The sequence below is a fragment of the Eulemur rufifrons genome, chromosome 9, assembly GCF_041146395.1.
Source record: "Eulemur rufifrons isolate Redbay chromosome 9, OSU_ERuf_1, whole genome shotgun sequence".
In the NCBI taxonomy this organism is placed as follows: domain Eukaryota; kingdom Metazoa; phylum Chordata; class Mammalia; order Primates; family Lemuridae; genus Eulemur; species Eulemur rufifrons.
Genome location: NC_090991.1, coordinates 43,492,625 through 43,512,683, shown reverse-complemented (window position 1 = coordinate 43,512,683; position 20,059 = coordinate 43,492,625). Strand labels below are relative to the sequence as shown.

The 20,059-nt window shown below is 45.4% G+C and overlaps 1 protein-coding gene across 2 annotated transcripts in view; it reads left to right on the top strand.

Moving 5' to 3' along the window:
- TEX2 (testis expressed 2) overlaps positions 1-20,059 on the top strand; it is a 105,358-nt gene that overhangs the window by 78,255 nt on the left and 7,044 nt on the right. For both annotated transcript variants that reach the window (XM_069482779.1, XM_069482780.1), the window contains exons 7-9: positions 3,284-3,383; positions 12,565-12,697; positions 18,411-18,536. In XM_069482779.1, the coding sequence (XP_069338880.1) occupies positions 3,284-3,383; positions 12,565-12,697; positions 18,411-18,536 (359 nt within the window). The remainder of the gene's footprint in view (positions 1-3,283; positions 3,384-12,564; positions 12,698-18,410; positions 18,537-20,059) is intronic.

Below are 20,059 nucleotides of genomic sequence, written 5' to 3'. Positions count from 1 at the left end.
CTGAAGCTGTTACCAACCCTGCCAAAAGAACTCTTGTTAGCACCAAATAACCAAATAGCCCTGGGAAGAGCTAAACGTTAAACCTAGTGAGTGGGTATGGTTAACAGCCAGTCAAGAGCTGGAATGGGGACAGAAAAGTGGTGCCTGGAGGAGGCTGAGCTGCCCCCTGCGACACAGATCTCTCCACCTCTTGGTTTCCTTTGAAGGCCTGACGTAGGGAGAACACTTTGCTGCCCTTGCTCTGCAGTCTCGCATTGTCACCCTTGCACGTCATAATGACTCATGTTGTGAAAGAGCAGCCCTGTGTGTGCATCTGGTGCCCAATGATGGGCTTGAAGCAAGCTGAGTTTCTGCACCAACAGCAAGTGCACCCTTGCCCTTGGCCAGCTGCTCAAGTACCACCCTGGGGCCCTCAGCGGTTATGGCCTCTTGTGCCTGTGTCAGCAAATGCTGCTGTGATTGCATATGGCTTCTGACTTACCACCCACCACCTGAGAGGGTGCCATGCACCTGAAGGTCCAGTCCCCGGTTGAGTTTACTCAGGAGGGTAAAGAATGTACCCTTGGGTTCCTGTCTCACTGTGGTATACTTTGGGTGCGAAGAAAATAGTTGCTGGTTGAAAAGAACAGGAGTGACCTGAACAGAAGGAGGCTGCTCTAGGGCAGAGATCTGAACCAGGAGGGAGTGTGGGGAGGGCGTGTGGTTATAGATGTTCTAGAATCTTGGGGTTGGGTAGATGGGTGAATAAGTGGGAAACCAGGCCCTCTGGTCTCTGCTCTCCATTCTTCTTACTGGTAGTTAGAGCCTACCCTCTCCTGCCAGCTGTCCCCAGTCCCTTCAGGGTCCTCCTTTGTCTCAGATCCTGTCTCAGGCCTTCCTTTGCCTTTGCAGGGACTAGAGGGTGTAGAATAGGGGGGTGGTGTTTGACAGAGGAAGAGGAGGGATGGTTATGTTCCTGTTGTCTATATTCGCTCCTGGGCCTCTGTATCAGACTCATGTTCCCATAAAAACACCCTTGGAGGTGGCACTCTTCCCTGGCTAGCCCTTGGAAATCTCTCTGACCTGGCATGCTTCTGAAACACTGGGCATTAGAATGACAGTAATAGACAAAAAGGACTGTGGTAGGTGTGTAAGATTTTGGTTACATTCTTGGCCAAGTAGCATTCTGTAGGTTGGTAGAGAGGCTAACACCACTAACAACATGGATGCATCAGAAAAAGGTTTCCCGAATACAGCAACCACCAATTCAAAAATGCACATTTGAATGCTGTCTCTTCTCACGTTTTGTTCATCACAGACATTATAACCTCTTTAATGTAACCCCTCCATCCCCACAAAAAACTCAGAGACGAAGTTCTCTAACTGGTGAATCATAAAAGTTTGTTTCTTTGCAGAGAAACAGGTGAAGAGATCTAGCCATGTTAGGTGTTAAATCCATGCTGGACTAAATGCTACCTTGTTTTACTAGAAATATTTAGTTTATGTTTCATTTAAAAAATACTCTTGGCCAGGCACGGTGGCTCATGCCTGTAATCCTAGCAGTCTGGGAGGCCGAGGCAGGTGGATTGTTTGAGCTCAGGAGTTCGAGACCAGCCTGAGCAAGAGCGAGACCCTATCTCTACTAAAAAAAAATAGAAAGAAACTGTCTGGACAACTAAAAATATATAGAAAAAATTAGCCGGGCATGGTGGCTCATGCCTGTAGTCCCAGCTACTCGGGAGGCTGAGGCAGTAGGAGCGCTTGAGCCCAGGAGTTTGAGGTTACTGTGAACTAGGCTGACGCCACAGCACTCTAGTCCGGGCAACAGCGTGAGACTCTGTCTCAAAAAAAAAAAAAAATTAAATAAAAAACACTCTTAATTTTATTCTAAATTTTATAAAAGTATCCTAGTGTTCAACTGGAAAAATACTCATGAAAACAAGAAAATTCTGGGAGAAAAGAAAGGAGAGGGACTTGCCAGACTTAAAAATGTATTATAAAACTGCAGTAATCAAAGCAGTTTGATCCTAGTGGAAAACAGTGGGAAGCTGGTGTTGTTGAAAGCTGACAGTACAGACTGTACTCACTAAATGGGTTGAGATTGCTGACTGACCATTTGGGAAAAAAGATTGAGCTGGATTGCTAATTTTCAACTTACGCTAAAATTATGAATGGAGTGAAGATTTTTTAAAAATATGTACGCACCCACAAATCCAGGTGGAGGAAATATAGATGGATAATCTTGAGATGAAGTAGGAATTTCTAAGCATGAGACTAGTGCTTTTATGTTATTTTCTGTAGAATAATTTCCTACTGATAGGTTTGGGGTGAGTACTATTCAGGGTTCCAGTAGGAAGCAGATTATGCACTTAAATAAGTAACCGAGGGGAGAGTGTACTGAAGGGAAGATTTATAGAGGTGTGGGCAGATGGAGAGAAACCCTGAGGGAGAATGCACACCCTGGGATTGGCAGGAGTGGGGAGCTGGTACTCTCCCTGAAGGGGCAAAGGCAGGGAACCCGAGGCAGGGCAGCTGTGGCCTTCACTAGAGGGAGGGGACAAATGCCCAACTCTTCTCCCTGTGCCTCTCCATCCCCTGCATGTTGGGTATCCAGTGACCATGCCCAGGCAGAAGCAGGCAGGTGAGAAAGGCCATTGACCAGCTCACACAGACCAGCCACTCAGGGTGGAGTGTGGAGCCTGGGGGGCCAGATAGAAAATGTCCACACGGGGTCAAAAGGATGCTATTTTTTCAAGAATTTTAATACATGTGGTAAGTTTGCCTATGAGAAATGTTGTAGCAATTTCTTACTGCCGATGAGCAGTCTAAGAGAGGTCCATTCTCCTATACTTCAGCCAACTCTGGGTACTGTTAACCTAACCAGTGCAGCCGGCTCCTTCTCCACAGGCAGATCTCTGTCAAATGCCACTGAGAGAAGCCCTCCCTGACCTCCTTAGCCAAAATAGCCACCCCGACCAACCCCACACTCCCTCTGTCCGATTATCTCCTTCATGTTCTTTGTAGCACTAATCATGCTCTGAAATTAGATTATTTGTCTACTTATTTACCTTGCTGCCTGTCCAGTATAAACCCCACGAGAGCAAGGCATCTGCCTGACCTGTTCAGGCTCTGTCTGGAGGACGATCTTAGTACATGGTATGGTCACAATACATTTTGATTAAATAAATGATGTGTACCCAAAACCTTGACCACCATCCCCTCCAAAAGCATGTTGACTTCGAACTCATCAGCATTTCTAGCAGGTTACTCACGTGTCTCACTCATTTTTGCTTCTTCCCTCCAGCTCCCCTACTTTATGAATGAGCTCACTCTGACGGAACTTGACATGGGAGTGGCTGTGCCAAAAATCCTTCAGGCCTTCAAGCCTTATGTTGATCACCAAGGTAACTCCTAATTGACTCTGGAGAGGACTTGACCATTTATCTGAACACCGAAGTATTTCCATCCTGGCAGGTTCAATATCAAGGCTTTGTGTTTGGAGGCAGTTGGGGACTTTTTTAACCACCCTAGTTCTTATGGAGTATCTTTTGTTCTTAACAATCATGGTCTTAAACTGATTTGGATGGTTCCCCCTCCTAAGCCTTCTAGTCTCTTGGTAATTACAGGGCCTCCTGCACCCCAAAGATGCCCGAATGCCAGTTGACAGGGCCTGGGCTTTTGTGTGAGTAGCAGCCCCTGCCAGGGCACGAGCCTCTCTCGGCCTCATGTGTGCAGCTGCCCCGGCCCTGGACCCTTGCCAGGAGCTGCCTCTCCTCATATATATTCATACCCTTACCTCCCCCGACTTCTAGGTTGCAAAATTTGACCTTCATGTCTTACATCTTTATGTTTCTTACTATTAATATACTCCGTAGGTGCTTAGTAAATGTTTGAAAAATGAAGATATACTGTATATTCAAAGACAATATTTTGAGAGCAGGGCTCTGTGCTAGAGGAACATTCTCAGATTTGGTTTTTTTTTTTTTTTTTTTTGAGACGGGTCTTACTCTGTCATCCAGGATAGAGCATAGTGATGTCATCATAGCTCACTGAGACTTCAAACTCCTGGGCTTAGCAAGCCTCCTGCCTCAGCTTCCCAAGCACTTGGGACTACAAGTGCACACCACCACACCTGGCTAAGTTTTCTATTTTTTGTAAAGAAAAGGTCTTGCTATGTTGCCCACACTGATCTCAAACTCCTGGGCTCAAGCAGCCCTCCGTATTGGCCTCCCAAAGTGCTAGGATTACAGGCATATGTGAGCCTCCATGCTTTGCCTCAAATTTGATTTTTTTTAAACATGTTACTGATATAATATTTATGACTACTCTTGTGGGTGGGAGGAAAGAGTTGATTAGAATGTAGAGAGAGTTTAAATAAAATTATGGTAATTTTACACAGGTAAGACCTGTGTCTTTTGTGTCACATTAACCATAAATATGGTTTTAAAAGGACTTGACAGGGAAATTTTAGTATGCAGGAATTTATTAAAAAAAGAGGAGCGAGCCAGGTAGGCAAAAAGAGCCTATTAGCATGCAGGGAAAATTCTCCCCAACTTTTTCACTGGAGCATCCTGACCAAGTGAGCATCTTTCCGCTTAGACCATATTTACATCATTCCTAAAATGGCTTAGGAACAAGGTAGGGGCAAAAATAATTACGGTTTTTCAAGAGAGTGATAGTTGTTTTGAAGTAAATGTTTTATAAACTTTGTAGATTATAGAAGCTACTTTTCAGTTTGACTATATCAAATGGCTCTTGAATCATATTTAGTGAAGTCATTTTTCTGCTGTTAAATACACGTGATGTAAATATGAAGAGATTTTTCTAGCCGTACAGTTAGGAGCTCTAGCAGATCTCTCTAGCAATGTTTTACTTGACAGCCTGTATTTCTAGTTTTTAGCATCACATCAATTTCAGAGAAAGATAGAGCAGATATTATTTGCAAATCCAGAAGACCACCTAATACCTGCATGTTGAGATCACCTGTAACCCCTCAGCAATGTCTATACTTGATAAATCTTAGTGTTCCTGGGTTTGGTCCCTTCTGGTTCACTGAAAGTAAAACTAGAAAAGATTTCAATCCTTTGCAGATGATTTAGCTATAGCATTTTTAACCCCATGCTAAATTTTAAAAGATACATGTCCATATGTTGACTGCATAGCTAGACTCCTTGCCCCTCCATGTACAGGGCTGCCTTTCCTCCTCTGACTCAGGCAGCCTCTCTTGCCCTTTGCTCTTTGCCTCTTTAGAAATTGACTTGTAGCAAGCTGGTATAAATAAATGATCAGCTAACACAAACCTCCTGAGAGTTGGGCTTAAAGAAGGTAAATAATTCGTGTATGTGCGGGTATTTTCTAATAGCTAGCAGTCTCTTATCTCAGGGCTGTCCTTTGCTGAATTCGTAGAAATTTCCAAGGAGAGGGGAGCAGGGCCACAGCAGGGCTTTGCAGCATCTAAGAAGTGTCCCTGTGGCTTTGAACTCTATAGCTTCCCACAGCAACTTTGGTCAGGCTTTGAATACAATTCACCAAACACCCAAGTCTCAAACTTTTTAACTGATCCTCTAGAGCAAGAGCTGCAGTGAGATTTTTTAAATCCATTTGGGGCTTTATTTAACTCCTTCCAGGGAAAGTTTTAGAGATCTGCTTGCTTGTATAACGAGGGAAAAAATGTTACTAAAGAAGGGAACAATAAAGACCTAAAGATAGCCAGGTACAGTGGGTTATGCCTGCAATCCCAGCACTGGGAGGCCGAGGCAAGAGGATCACTTGAGGCCAGGAGTTTGACACCAGTCTGGGCAACAAAGTGAGATACCCCCTATCTCTATAAAATAAATAAATAAAAATAATTTTTTTAATAAAAAGACCTGGCCAGGTGCCATGGCTCATACCTGTAATCCTAGCACTTTGGGAGGCCAAGATGGGAGGATTGCTTGAGGTCAGGAGTTCAAGACCAGCCTGAGCACCATAGCGAGACCTCTCATCTCTACAAAAAATAGAAAAATTAGCTGGATGTGGTGGCGCATGCCTGTAGTCCCAGCTACAGGCTGAGGTGGGAGGATTGCTTGAGCCCAGGAGTTTGAGGTTGCAGTGAGCTATGATGATGCCACCACACTCTAGCTCAGGCAACAGAGTATGACCCTGTCTCACAAAATATATATATTTTCTGACTTGTGCTCATTTGTTGGAGGGATATTCGGGTCACAGCTGGTTGGATTATTCTCCCATCCAAGTACTAACCAGGCCTGACCTTGCTTAGCTTCTGAGATCAGATGAGATCAGACACGGTCAGGGTGGTATGGCTATAGACTGATTGGATTATTCTACCCTCAGGATGCTCCTCTTGAGGCAACACAGAGTGCTGGTTCTGAGTAATAGCTCTAGAGCCCACTGCCAGGTCCACAGCCTCGGGCAAGTTCCTTAACCCCTTCATGTCCTCATCTCTCAAATGGTGATTCTAATGGCACCTACTTCCTAGGCTGATTGTGAGGATTAAATGAGTCAATACATGAAAGGCACCTAGAACAGCATCTGGCACTTACAGGCACTTTATGAGAGCTAGCTATTGTTACTGTTACTGTCATCAGTGCTTCCTCGGATGTGCTGTCAGAGAATTTAGAATGTGGGTGGCTGTGGTGTCCTGTTACCATCCTACAGGTCAAAGCTAACAGATCCTACCATGATAAACAGAAAGAAAAGTGCTATTCTCAGCTTTCATGGCTTGCTGCTAAGAGGAGTAAAGTCTGTAATTCTCTGGATGAAACTGCATATGTTGGCCATATTGGCCCATCCAAGTTCCAGGACACACACCAGTATCTAGTGTAGTGAATGAGGGAAAATGCCCATCTTTCCCAGGGCATTCTCACTTCCCACCAATGGCAGGTGGCTGGAAAATGGACAAGCTCTGTCCCTTGGAAACTGGCTGTGCCCGTCCTCCCTCAGCTCTGACCCCTCACCGCTTCACACACAACCTAGAACTAGCCCTTCTACCTGTGGGGTGTACGTGGGTCTCCTTTCTTCCCTGTAGGCCACACAGCAAGGTCCAAAAGTCTGTCTCTATCACCCTTCCCTCCCCGGACTGGCCTCACCCCTCCCCTCAGCCCCTTCCTGGGCTGCCGTCTCCAGGGCCTGCCGTCTGGGCTCTAGCAGGCCCTCCCTATCAGCCAGGCTCTTTCCAGTCATTTTATTAACTTTGTTAGGTCAGTGTTTGCCCATTCATCCATTCAACAAATACTCATCATGGGGAAAACAGAAATTTTCAGAAAAGGTAAAAAGGAAAACATTACCTATCCTCCCATCATTCAGAGATAGCCAGGGTTACCTTTTTGGTACATTCTCTTCTAACCTTTTTTCTTACAGATAAAAATCAATTTAGAGTGTATAGATAGCTCTTTTCAAATCCCTTGAAGAAGTGGGCAGACTCGGAAGAGCAATCAGAGATCACCTAGCCGGACCCTGCCATGCGTGTAGGAGCCAAAGCCCAGAGTGGGGGTGACTTGCCAAAGGTCATCGGCAGCCTCACCTTTCCACTCTCTTTCCTTGGCTTCTAGGCCCAGGGCCGGAGGCAATGGCCTAAGCCAGGCCACCGGCCTGCGGGCCCTGCTGCTACACTGTCCAGCAGAGACCATGGGAGGCTACTGACCACGCTACGCTTCAGTTCCCTCGTCCTTAACATGCTGAAGGCAGTAGTGTCTGCCTTGTCTGTTGTGAAGATTAACTGTACTCCTCAGCCTCAGAGCACACGTGGCGTGTAGTAAACCATCAGTGTTAGCTGCTGCTGCTACTTAGTAAAGGCTTCCTGAAGGAGCTGGGTTGGGGCCTGTTTCTGTCAGCCAGCCAGGTTTTCATCCTCTGTGCCCGGGACGGGGGCTGCAGAGCAGTGCCCACAGGTGTCAGCAGGGTCAGAAGGAACCAAGGGTGTGGACTGTGGACCTCAAGTTTAGATTAATTCATTTAGTCTTCAGGATGTTTGTTGCCTGTATCTGAGTCTGCAAATAGTCACTGTCCACCATGGGCAGAGGCCCTACTGGTTCTGCCTTATTTCGAGATACCCAAATAACAGCCCAAGTTTCAACTGAAGTTCTCAGATTTTGTGGAAATACTATTAATACCACATCCCCCAGGAGTAGGAACTTTGTCCATCTCCAGAGATGCCCTGAGTCATGACTACAGGTGTCCGCTGTCTGCACTGTTGTTCCAGACCTTAACCTATAGTGCCTGGTGCTGTCATCCAATGCTGGGCTGAAGTTACTTTGCCAACTGATTATTGCAGAAACTGGAGCCAGAGTCAGTGGTGCCCTGCCCAGCCCTCCCGCCACACCCTCTTCAAGAGTGATGTGAGGAGAGCAGCTGTGGCCAGCGTGGCGCCCAGGCCTGAAGTGCACGGCCATGTGGTGCACACACTGACCAGATCATGTTTTGCGAGGGAAAATGTGTCCTTTTGTGGAACTCGGGTGGGCCGGGGTGGGGTGGGGAAAGAGATGCTCATTTGCCACTGGGTCAGACTTGAAGAGGTGGAGCTCTAGTTCAGAGAACAGTTACAGGTAGATAAAACTAAAAATTATGTCTGTCATAAGAGACACATCCAAACACAAAGAATTGCTAATTTTCTGTGGTATCTGAATGAGCAATATGGCACCAGTCTATTTGCCAGGAACAAAACAGTCACTACTGTGTTCTTCTGAGAGCCAAAGAACTCCAGCATCTGTTCTTGATAACATATTATCAAATGTTCCATTTTAAGAAGTTTTGTTCTTTGAATGCCAAATGTTGACTTTCATAGTGAAAATCAGCTATTAATAATTATAGGTAGAAGGAAATGGAGGAGCAAATAACATGAGGACCAAGCTCAGGTGAGCAAGGCTTCCAGTTCCCTTAACTCCTTCCGAGTAGCAGGTGCCCTGGGAAGCCTATTCTGATGAGACTGATGCCTTTAGTGTACTAATAAAACAGGCCCAGGCGGTGTCTCACACCTGTAATCCCAGCGCTCTGGGAGGCTGAGGTGGGAGGATCACTTGAGGCCAGGAGTTTGAGACCAGCCTGGGCAACATAGTGAAACCCTGGTTCTACAAAAAAATAGCTGGGTGTGGTGGGACATACTTATCATCTCAGCAACTTGGGAGGCTGAGGCAGGAGGATCACTTGAGCCTAGGAGTTGGAGGCTGCAGTGAGCTATGATCATGTCACTGCACTCCAGCCCGGGGGACAGAGTGAGACCCTGTCTCAAAAAAAAAGTAATAAAACAATGAACTGCTATATGAAATTACTAGATTTATGTGGCCACAGCAGGGCTGTTACTGATGCCCTGGGGTTTGTTAACTAGAAAACCAGGGAGAAGGCAGAAGAACCTCTGTCTGGTTGTACCCACCCCTTGTCTCTGGGGACATGCACAAGGCATGTTTATGACCTCTTGTGTCATCATGGGGTGACCTGCACCTAGTGACCTAGGTCATTTTTATTCTTCAAGCATATAGTTCTAGAGGGCAGAGGTTCATCTCAGTGTCTTTAGCTCTGATATTGTGCATTATAAATTCAACAAGCACTTTTTGGTGGAATGAGCTATAGTTTTTGCCTCAATATCCCTCTGAGTAGTGGTGGCAGTGGTAACCGATACTTCCCCCATGACGCTGAAGAGTGGAAAAACAGCCATCTGAGTTCCTTGCAGGTCCTTGCAGGAAGACTGACTAAAGCTTGTCATATCTGTTGTCAGTCATGTTCCACATGCTGCTGAATGAAGTGCCAGTTTTATAGGGGCTTGTTGATAATCAGGTGCCGCCCACTTTCCAGAGAACGTCTCATGACGGACTACCTTACTCCTTTATAAAGGCATCAAAAAGTGTCCTGCTCCTCGACTTCTGGCTTTTGTCCTCGAGCACTACCCACAGCAGATGGCTGTAGAAGCAGCATTTTAAATGAAATGCCTCACAACCAAGTCTTAATGTGTCAAGAGCACAAAAGAAAAATCCCTGTAACTACATTCATCTAGATTAAGTAGCATTTAGCTCAGAGTTAAGATGCTGCTCATGGAACAGTGTATGTCCCCATCTTCCCATTGTGGCTACATTCGTCCCCAAGGGGAGGACAAACTTTCTGGTAACTGTTAATTGCATCTTTCAGTCTTACAAGGCAGGGGCCTCTTGACTCACCCATTACATAACCCATTAATCTGGGCTCCAAGTTGCACAAGTTTCGCGTGCTCTTGCAAAAGTTTTCAGGGTACTTTCTGCCTGTTGAATCATGTCACACAAGCAAGATTATCTTTGCACCTAATGCTAAAATAGTCTGCTTACCCTCATCTGAATGCAAACACATCATATTAATTTGGTTGAATATTTGCCATTTATATCTGTTTTTATAAATTCTTAAACCATTCTGGCCTCTTTCATATTCTGATTGAGTGCCGGGGCTGAGCAACGCCCTGTGGGTGGGCCTGGTGGGGCATATTCAGTGGTATAAAGAACAGGCCCCTCCCCCAAGTGGAGGCCCAGTCAGATGTCCAGGCCTTTTGTCCCAAGATGCCAGGCTCTGCAGCTGCCCAGCGCAGCCCCTTCCCTGGAGACAGCGGCAAGGGAGGCTGGAGCAAGGAGTATAAGAGTGTGCTGGCGACAGCAGAAAAAGGGAAGCCACCTGGCCAGGCTGTGCCAGGTGCTGGGCTGTACACAGCCTTCCCCTGAAGAGGCAGTGCGGTCTCCCTTGTGCAGATGAGGACACTGATGCAGAGGTTGAGAAATTCCAGTGAGGGTCAAGCCCCAGTCCATGTGATTGGCTCCGTGCTCTTCCCTCACCCTCCTGCCCTCAGCTCCTGGCAGGGACACTGGACCACACGTCATTGGGTAGAATGTCTCAGTGACTAGGGTACGAGCTGGCAGTTTACCAAGCCTATCTCCATATCCCCTCTTTTAGAAAACAGACAAGCAAAACCTTCCATTTTGTAAGAAGTAAAATTCTGGTGACTTCAATATGTCAGGTTTCAAAGGCAGTACATACTTTTAATATTTATTCGAAACCTGACTAGGATTTTCAAAAGAAATGATTATATTTGAATACGTATAATAACCAGATAGTTTGAATCTGCTAATTCAAATTAAATAGAGCTGGAGATATTATACAGCAATAAATATCTTCTTTACTGATGTTCTTTTTATATTGAGTTTAAAATATATTAATATCTAGTCTTTTGTTCTAATCCCATTTTTATTGGGAGTGATTAATGACTCTGTTAGTTAATGTCTTTGTTAAAGCAGATGTACCCTTTATTTCCAGTAATAGTGCCTTTGAAGATCAAGCTCATTAATGATTTTTAACTGCTTAATGTAAGCAAGACAGAAAGCAACTTCATGAGTGTTGCTGCAAAGATAATCACAATTGATCCTCATATCACTTAAACCAGCTCACTCATGGAAAATAATTACCTTCCATTATGGTAAAAAGAATTTGTTGAAAACAAAATAGAAATGTCCGCCCTTAGTGAGGAATTACACCATTAGTGCTTCCTGAGGTTGAGCAGTGCTTTTATCTGAGGTGGTGGCCATGTGAGGGATGGGTTATTTACTGTAATTGTTTGAAAATGCCGCCGTGTGTAAACATGGTTTTAGATGAACATCCTGCTTCCTCTTAGATGTTGTCATTTGTCGTATGAGGATCTGTAAAAGTTTATTAACATTTAAACACCCACTTAAAGGATCACATTTTGATAGAAAGTCCGTGAAATATTATAGGGTTCTGAGTCTGAAACATCACAGCATAGCCTGCCTTACCTGCCAAATTGTAGAATCCTCGAATAGAAGAGGGTCGTGAGAAGAACCGTGTTTGCATTTTAGACTACTGGTCAGTGGTTGTACGGTGAAATTCCATGAAGCCACACGCCTCTTAGATATGATGTCATTGCCATTAGTATCTTTCCTAAGGAACAGGTTTTTAAACTAAGGTACAGAGTACTGACTTTATCTGGATAATCCTGGGTATTGAAAGTTGATTCTTTTGTTTCCATTACTAGGTAATTTCCAGAAAGAAAGGAAGGTTCTAAACATTTTTGTCTCTCTTCCTATCATGCCATACTAAATCTGAACCATTTTCTGTGCACCCCTTCACCCTCCACTGGATAATTTTAAGAAAGGGAGTGGTTCTCATGTGTGCTTAAAAAGCAATCCAGCTTGCAGTGACGTCTCTGCACTTCCCTTCGGCCTTGTAACCAGCTGGACATCAGCACACCTTGTCCTGACTTTGCCCTGGGTCGAGCCATCTCCTTCTACTGGGTCTGTGTTCTCATACACATGTGAGAAGAAGAAGTCAGAGGGTGGGACCCTTCTAGCGCTAACATGTGCACTGAATTCCCCGTGGCCATTTTAGGGGATACCGAAATGCTGGCCGTTGACCAAATGCGCAGACCACTCTTTCTTGTGTGTGTTGATAGTACAGCACTCTCACAGTCCTCTTCCTGCCTGTGTTAGTAGTACAAGCGATACATAGACTTTCAATGTGGTGCCCACGTAGATAACTTTAAAATAGAAGTTTTTGTACTGTCATTTATAGTCATGTATTTTTTGGGGGGGGGAAAACAATTCTGTTTATTCCCCATTTCTCCAGGACTCTGGATCGATTTGGAAATGTCCTACAATGGGTCCTTTCTGATGACTCTCGAGACCAAAATGAATTTGACCAAACTAGGTAAAGAGCCTCTTGTTGAAGCCCTGAAGGTTGGAGAAATTGGCAAAGAAGGGTAAGGGGCTATATGTGAATTTACTAATCCAACCTCTCCCTCCAGCCTTTGAGAAGCGGGTTTGATGTGTAGTAGCCGCTGGATGTTGAGCGAGCATCTGTGTAAGTGCTTCTGGACCTCAGAGTGTTTCAGGAAACGGTTCCTAGTCTCATCCCCAGCAGACTGTGAGTCCCCAGCTCTGCTCAGCTGTGACAGGTCCTTTTGACCTCAGTGCTGACGGTGGTGCACATGGTATCTAATTACCAGACAGCATCACCAACTCAGACAAGCAGTATAGATCACTAATAAAGCTCCTTTTTCAGCTTTAAACCACAAACAGCAATGTGTGGAGCAGGCTGAGGTCCCCAGGGGATCTATCTGCTTTAATCACAAGGTCAGAATTATTTATAATTAGACAATTGATTTTGGAGCCAAGAGGGTGCTCCTAAAGTGTTTTGAGAAGCATTTTCCCTAAATAATACAATATTGATTTGCTTGGTAAATTCCTCTCTTTGTAGAGGAATCTGCTGCCTAGAGTTTGTCTGATTTAGTAAATATTCCAAAATTGTGAGATAATTAATGAAGCTTGATTTTTCTTCCTTAAGCACCTACAATGGATAAGCTGGAACTTTTACATCCCTCCATACCTTAAAAATGACGGCTCTCACTACAGATTTAAATGATTATTATTGTTTCTACCAAATTAACAATGCTGACTGGAGTCTGCTTCTCATAGCTTTAGCCCTTTGCAAGGAATCGACAGTATGATGATGAAAATGCTGCAAGGCGCCAGCTCCTGAGGGTCTACCTATGAGACACAGGCGCTCGGATGTTTGCTTAGTTACGGCTCTGAACTAACGTCTTTAGTCACACTGTGTATAGCAGATTGAGGTGTTGGGTTATACATTTGAGCATATTCTTAGATTATTCTGATTTATCCAAGTTACTTAATGAAATGTTCCTGTTTTAATAATTGGAGAATTTGACCTGCTGTGTGCAATCTAACCTGTATCTGTGCTGTTTTCCTTTCATTTTTCTATTTGTTAAAATGTGTTTGGATTCGGCAATCTGTGGATTTGTATTTTCTGGTGAGTGGTATTTATCAACTCTCCATGTAGCATTTCATACCCTATAAGTTCTAAGTCTTGTTTGGTCCCATGTGAAGCCACAAGGAAACCTGTCTTTTCATTGTGTTCCCAAACATAAAGGCACAGTCCACAGGCCTGAGAAAGCTGAGATTGGGAGTAGTTAAGAGGTGTTCCTGGCAGGGAAAGTCTTCCAGACTTCCCCAGTTTGAATGCCGGGGTCCAGAGCTCGTCAGACTCCACTTCTGGTGCTGCTGCCCTCATCCCACCCACACGAACAGCCAAGGACCATAATTCCAGCCTCATGACAGCAGCGTTCCAGAACCAGCTGCCTAGAAAATGAAGCACCCTAGGCAGAAGAGGTCTTGAAAATGAGGTCTAATGAAATGGGAGTGTGGCAGAGCAAATTTCAGTCAGAAGCATTTGTGCAAAGAGCCTTTTTTGGAAACAGCCCTGTGCTGGCACACAGGTGCAGGGATTCCATTGGAAAGGGGGTCTTGGGGCATCAGGTGTTGCAACAAGGCCAGGTCCCTGAGGTCCTTGCCACTTAGATGTTCCACATTCACTGTTTATTCACGTGGCTTTCTTGGTACAGTTTCAAGTTCATAAACTCTGGCTGATCGGAGGATGGACATGTCTCCAAACAAGCCACACTTCTCCAGACTGAGTGTAAAAAAAATCCTCTGCTTTAGAAATCTGATGATATTATTTTTAATTTTTAATGTATTTCTAAAGTACCATTTTTTTTCCTAGAAGAATCTGTTATGAAATATTTTGCTTCCTGTAAGGGTGTTAAATTATATAGTCGTATGTGATTGGCTGTCATTTAATTTTAAAAGCTAGGAAGAATGCAATCCAAAAGCACTTCATTTCAGAGAAAAAAGCCTGGAAAAATGGACTCTTAACTCTTTTTTGCTTAAAGGACTCCTTTGGGAATCTGAGAGCTCTGGATCCTTATTCCAGAAAGGATCCTCATACACCATTTGGCTCACGGTTTCTGACAGCCTCTGAAAGCCCATCATGGTTAAGAACCTAATCCCAGAGTGATTTTAGAATCGACTTCACTTCCTCAGTCCTGAATCACCTTGAGGCTGTCACAGAGGAGGGACAAAAGTCAGCATATGTAGTATCTGTACTAAGCATGTGATCTTTGGTACTGACATCTTCCTTAATATTAATTCAAAGTGCTTCAACCCGCAACCGCCTGTCAGGGGCCCCACTCCTAGTAAGGGTCCACTACTAGGTGTCCTGCCTGGCAGGGCCTCTGCTTTTTCTCATTACTTTTTTCAGTACCATTCAAGCAGGCAAATGATTGTGCGCCTTGGGGAGTCTCTGAGGAGACGCTGCTCCACCTGTGAGAGTCCTTCCTCCTGGTAGGAAGTTTGTTCACCTTGGCACCCTGAGGGTGAGATTGAGAAATTGAAATCTGTGTTGCTTTATTCTAGTGAAGATTCTTCCCTTTGAAATGTGTGTCCACTGTATACTTTGGGGCATTTTTCCTTTAGTCTTTTTATTTCCCAGATAGTCTTTTTGTCACACACTGTGGTTAACCTAAATTTGGGGCAGTAAGGTACCGAAATGGAATTCAGGTAGTGAGCTGAGCAGTCTTAACTTTAGGAATTGACCAGAAGAAGACAAAATGAGTCAGTAAGGGCAACGTTCTGCATCTTGGGTGGTCTTTAAATAGAGAGTGATATTGGACTGGAGTGTTTCCTGTAAGGCACTTGGCTTGTTCCTGCTCTACGACTGCAGTCCAGGCCCAGTGTGCAAATCCCCAAGTCAGAGGGTGGCCCCCTCTCACCTCCGCATTGGGTCAGTAGTCCACTGTGTCCCTCAAATTGCCCCTCTGCCTCCAGACCCCTGATGTTCTGGGCACTGGGTGCTGGCAGTTGATACTGCGACTCACTCTAGTTTGTGGGTATATGTTCATGTGTGTCTGTGACAGATGTATGGGACTGATTTCTCTCAAGTAAAAGAAAATTAATAGATTCCTATGAGTGTGGTCCCCCACAAAGCAAACACCTCACAGGGCTGCTTCATCTAACTATCCGTTCTTCAGTAAGGCATTTATTGGAGCTGCTTTTTAGAATTGCTTCTGGAGTCTTTTAACTATCCTGAGTGACAGCAAATCATCCTGCTTTGTAAGATGGTTTGGATCTTGGAAAAATTGCTGGAAGTCATCATAAGTGATGGTGATTATGAGACCAAGAAATATTTGGTCCGAGACTAGAGTATCAGAGATAAAATAATGTACTTTTTCTTAGGTGTCTGACTCCAAATACATTTCTAAAAAGATTTTTAGCAGAGGCAGCATAACTGGAATAAGCCTTTTAAGGTGGTTCTTTGAAAGGCTATCACACTCATCTGGAATTCTGAGGTGTGTTTAAAACAATTAGGCTCATTACATTCTCGCGCATCTTCTAGAAGGATGTGCAGTGTTTGTTTCTCTGATGTTCATGCTGAAATCATAAGGCTGAGATCATAAAATGCATGTTCAGATATAAAACAATACCAGCTAAACATTTAACTACACAATAAGTATTGGTTGCTGCACAGCACAGCTCCCGGCACAGAGAGTAGAGGTACCACTTGGTCGAAATCAGAATTTCACATCATCTGATCTGGTTTAACTGATACAGCATTATCTAAATTGTTTACTTCAAGCCACAAAATTTGTCCTGTGCTCTGTCCTGCAGAGGATTAACTGGGAACCTGAGAGCTTACCGCAGTGCTCAGCCTTTGGCATCTTCTGCCCAGGGTCTGGAGCTGCCAGATGACACACACTGGTAGGGACAGGACAGGACAGGCTCAGCAGATCTCACTGTGGTCCCAGACCTTGCAGGCAGCCTTTTGTGCTGTGTGGATGAGGGGCAGACCACCTTGCCGTAGGGACAGATTCCATACCTGGCAGCACGAGGTCTGAGAGCCAGACAGCACTGCCATAATACAGATGGAGAAGTCAGATGCGTGTCTGCGATGGGTGTGTGATTTGCGGGGGGATTTATGTCTCTGACTTTCCTCCCCTCAAGACCCAGTTTAGTCTTTCTCGGGAATCAGATTTTGCTATATACATTTTAAATAAAAGATCTCTGTGAGGGCTGCCTAACCACAGAACACTCTGAAATGGCTCTGTGATTGATGCACATAAGCATTTCCTGGACCAGCCAGGCATCTGATGGAAGGAGAAAGAAAGCGTCATTTAGCTGCTGTCCCATGGCCAAGGACAAGAGGCTTTTGTTTCTGCAGAGGGAGTTTCCCTTTAACATGGAAGTCCAGCCTATTGGCTGGAGCACTGGCTCTAAGGTTTCAGAGCTGGGGTTGAGGAGGATCTGTGTGTCCTGCCAGAGAGGACACCCTCCAGGTCCTCTTACAACGGGCTCCTGTTTCAGAGGCGGAGGTTTCAGTCCTGCCCTCCCAGTACACGGGTCTGAGGCCACTCCTGGGCCTTCAAATCCATACCGGCATGTGTGCTCTGGCCTTGGGTTCCCTTGGCCCCCATTGGTCAGGAGATGACTATCCCCGTGGGTTTCTGGTGGCCCAAGGACAGTCTCAGAAGAAAACCAAAGAATCGCAGCTGCAGGGAGCTAAGAGCTGAGCTCTGCTGCCTTCCTCTGTCCAAGTAATTGTCTTTGTCAAAAATATAAGGCCCAGCCTCTGCTTAGTAACCATTTGGTTGCTTAATAATGTTCAGAGACTACTCTGCCCCTCATTCATTTCATCCCAATTGAGTCTCTGAGCCTCAGAAATGGCCCTATTGGTGCTCTGAAGCAAAGCCACAGTCCAGAGAGGGAACTGCCTTTTGTGGGGCCAAAGCTTGGCTGAGAAGCCTCCAGTGCCCTCAGAGGGGTACCTTGATTGCCACCTCTGCTGGTGACCAGCAGCCCCCATGTCTCTGGAAATGGAGTGTCTAACCTGGAAAGATGAGCGAGGAACATATCTCTCCGAGGAGGCTTTTTGTTACTTTAATAAAAAGAATCGTCTTTAAATTGGTACTTTTCCAAGAAAGTTCCTGGGTTCTCATGTCAGTTGCTTCTTAGAGGCCTTTGAGACTTATTCCTTGTGGTTGTTAGCTTTTTCTGTGACTCTCAGGAGATGCAGCCCATGTAGGGTAAGATATGTAAGGAAGGAGTTTTGAGGCAAAACTAATTTGGGAGGCAACTAAGCCAGAAAGCGTCATAGTTGTTGAACAGCCAGTGTCAATGGACTTGCCTGAACATTCCCATCATTGGTGAGAGGTGGTCATGTCACCAACATAAGCTGTCACCTCACCCTTGCAACTATCCACTCTTTCCATTCCCCCTCCCATGTGGCTGCACTGCACCCACGGGTGAAACCACTGCATTTGTGTGGATTGCGTCACATTCCCTTCACCTGTGCTTCTGACCACGCTCGAGAGCAGACTCTTCTGGGCCCAAGTCCTCTGTGACCCTGTCATGGGACTTGGCGCTAAAGAGTCTCCTGAGCAACCATGCCAACCCAAGGATTCTTGGATTGGGCCTCTTTTTTGGTGGGTTGGCAAGAGTGACAACATGTCATGACGGTTACAGCCTGCCCCTGTGGCGTTGAGCGTGTGTGCATGGGGCATGTTCTGGTTCTGAGTGGAGCTGGGGTGAGGGGCAGACTGTGGTGGTGACTCTCTGCCCGTGCAGTTGCAGGCCCAGGGTGTTCTGTCTGGCCGACAGCGACGAGGAGTCCTCCAGCGCTGGCTCCTCCGATGAAGACGATGCTCCAGAGCCCAGTGGGGGAGACAAACAGCTTCTCCCAGGAGCCGAAGGGTGAGTGGGCTAGGGCTCCTGGAACCTCCCGGGGTCGGGGCACAAGTTGGAAGTGAGCCTTGTTTCCCTTCCTTCCTCTCTGATCTTCCTTCTTCCACGCTGAGTGAACGGTTTTTGCCTTGATAACAGTGTCAGTGGCTTATTTAAATTCTAGGCTCTAAAGCGAAAAGACCTGTATAGCTTTCCTTATTTAAGAGAGTCCCAACCAAAATGTCTTTCTCACTGTGTGAGTAAGAAAGAAAGTCGGACGCATGTTGCTTGTGCAGAGCTTCGCCTCGGTCTTCAGAAGCAGCATGGAGTACACAGCGCCTCCCTTGTGCTTGGGGGCAGCCCTGCTCCCCTTCAGCTGGGTCACATTTGCCTTTCTTGAGCTGCTAGTTCCTACAAAACTGAAACATTCAGATGATTTCTTTGTTGACTTTTGAAAACTGGATGACTTTGCTGATCTTTTGGATCATGAACTTCATTTGGGGGCCTCTCCTTACCTGTTACTTTGTGCTTAAAAAGCTTCTCCATAAGGATCTTTTCATTATTTAAAGGGAGTTGAAGAAACCACGATCATTAGAAGCCAGGTGATTCAGAAACTTCTGTAAGAAAATATCAACCTATTCACTATTGAAATCCTACAGGAATTGAGAAGAAAATTCACCTGTTTGAGGAGCTGGTGCTGCAGTTTGTGTGCATTATCAAAAATCTAGCTGCTTGCCCTTCTTAAGAATGGTTGGTTGTCCCTACACATTTACCATTATGCCTTGTGCTCTGGAACTGGGGAGGATTTTAAAAAGCAAATATTCTCCCTTCTTAGGGCAGTCTTGTGGTAGATGTGACCTGATTACAAAAGCTTGTTTTCTTGGCCTGTTAACAAGTCAGCTTGAGATAGCATTTTTTAAAAAGAAGTCCCAAGCCCTTTGAAAAGTAACTGCCACTCAGAGGTGGTAAGACACCACCTAAAGGCAGTCAGTTTACTGGTTTGTGTACCTGCTGATGGAGCATGATTTGCTATTCGCTGTATGGAGATTGTGAGATTCCTCTAATCGGACACTGGATTTTTTTTTGTTGTTGTTGAGACAGAGTCTCACATTGTTGCCCAGGCTAGAGTGAGTGCCGTGGCGTCAGCTTAGCTCACAGCAACCTCAAACTCCTGGGCTTAAGCGATCCTACTGCCTCAGCCTCCCGAGTAGCTGGGACTACAGGCATGCGCCACTATGCCCGGCTAATTTTTTCTGTATAGATTTTTAGTTGTCCATATAATGTCTTTCTATTTTTAGTAGAGACGGGGTCTCGCTCTTGCTCAGGCTGGTCTCGAACTCCTGACCTCGAGCGATCCACCCGCCTCGGCCTCCCAGAGTGCTAGGATTACAGGCGTGAGCCACCGCGCCCGGCCTGGATTTTTATTCTGTATTTTGAGTGGTATAAAGGAGGAAAGGTGAGAACCTTTTGCATGAGGACTTTGTCCAGCTCTCTCCATTTTCAAGACTTGGACACTGTCTGACATTTATACTTTCTTTAAAGTAGTAAGTGGG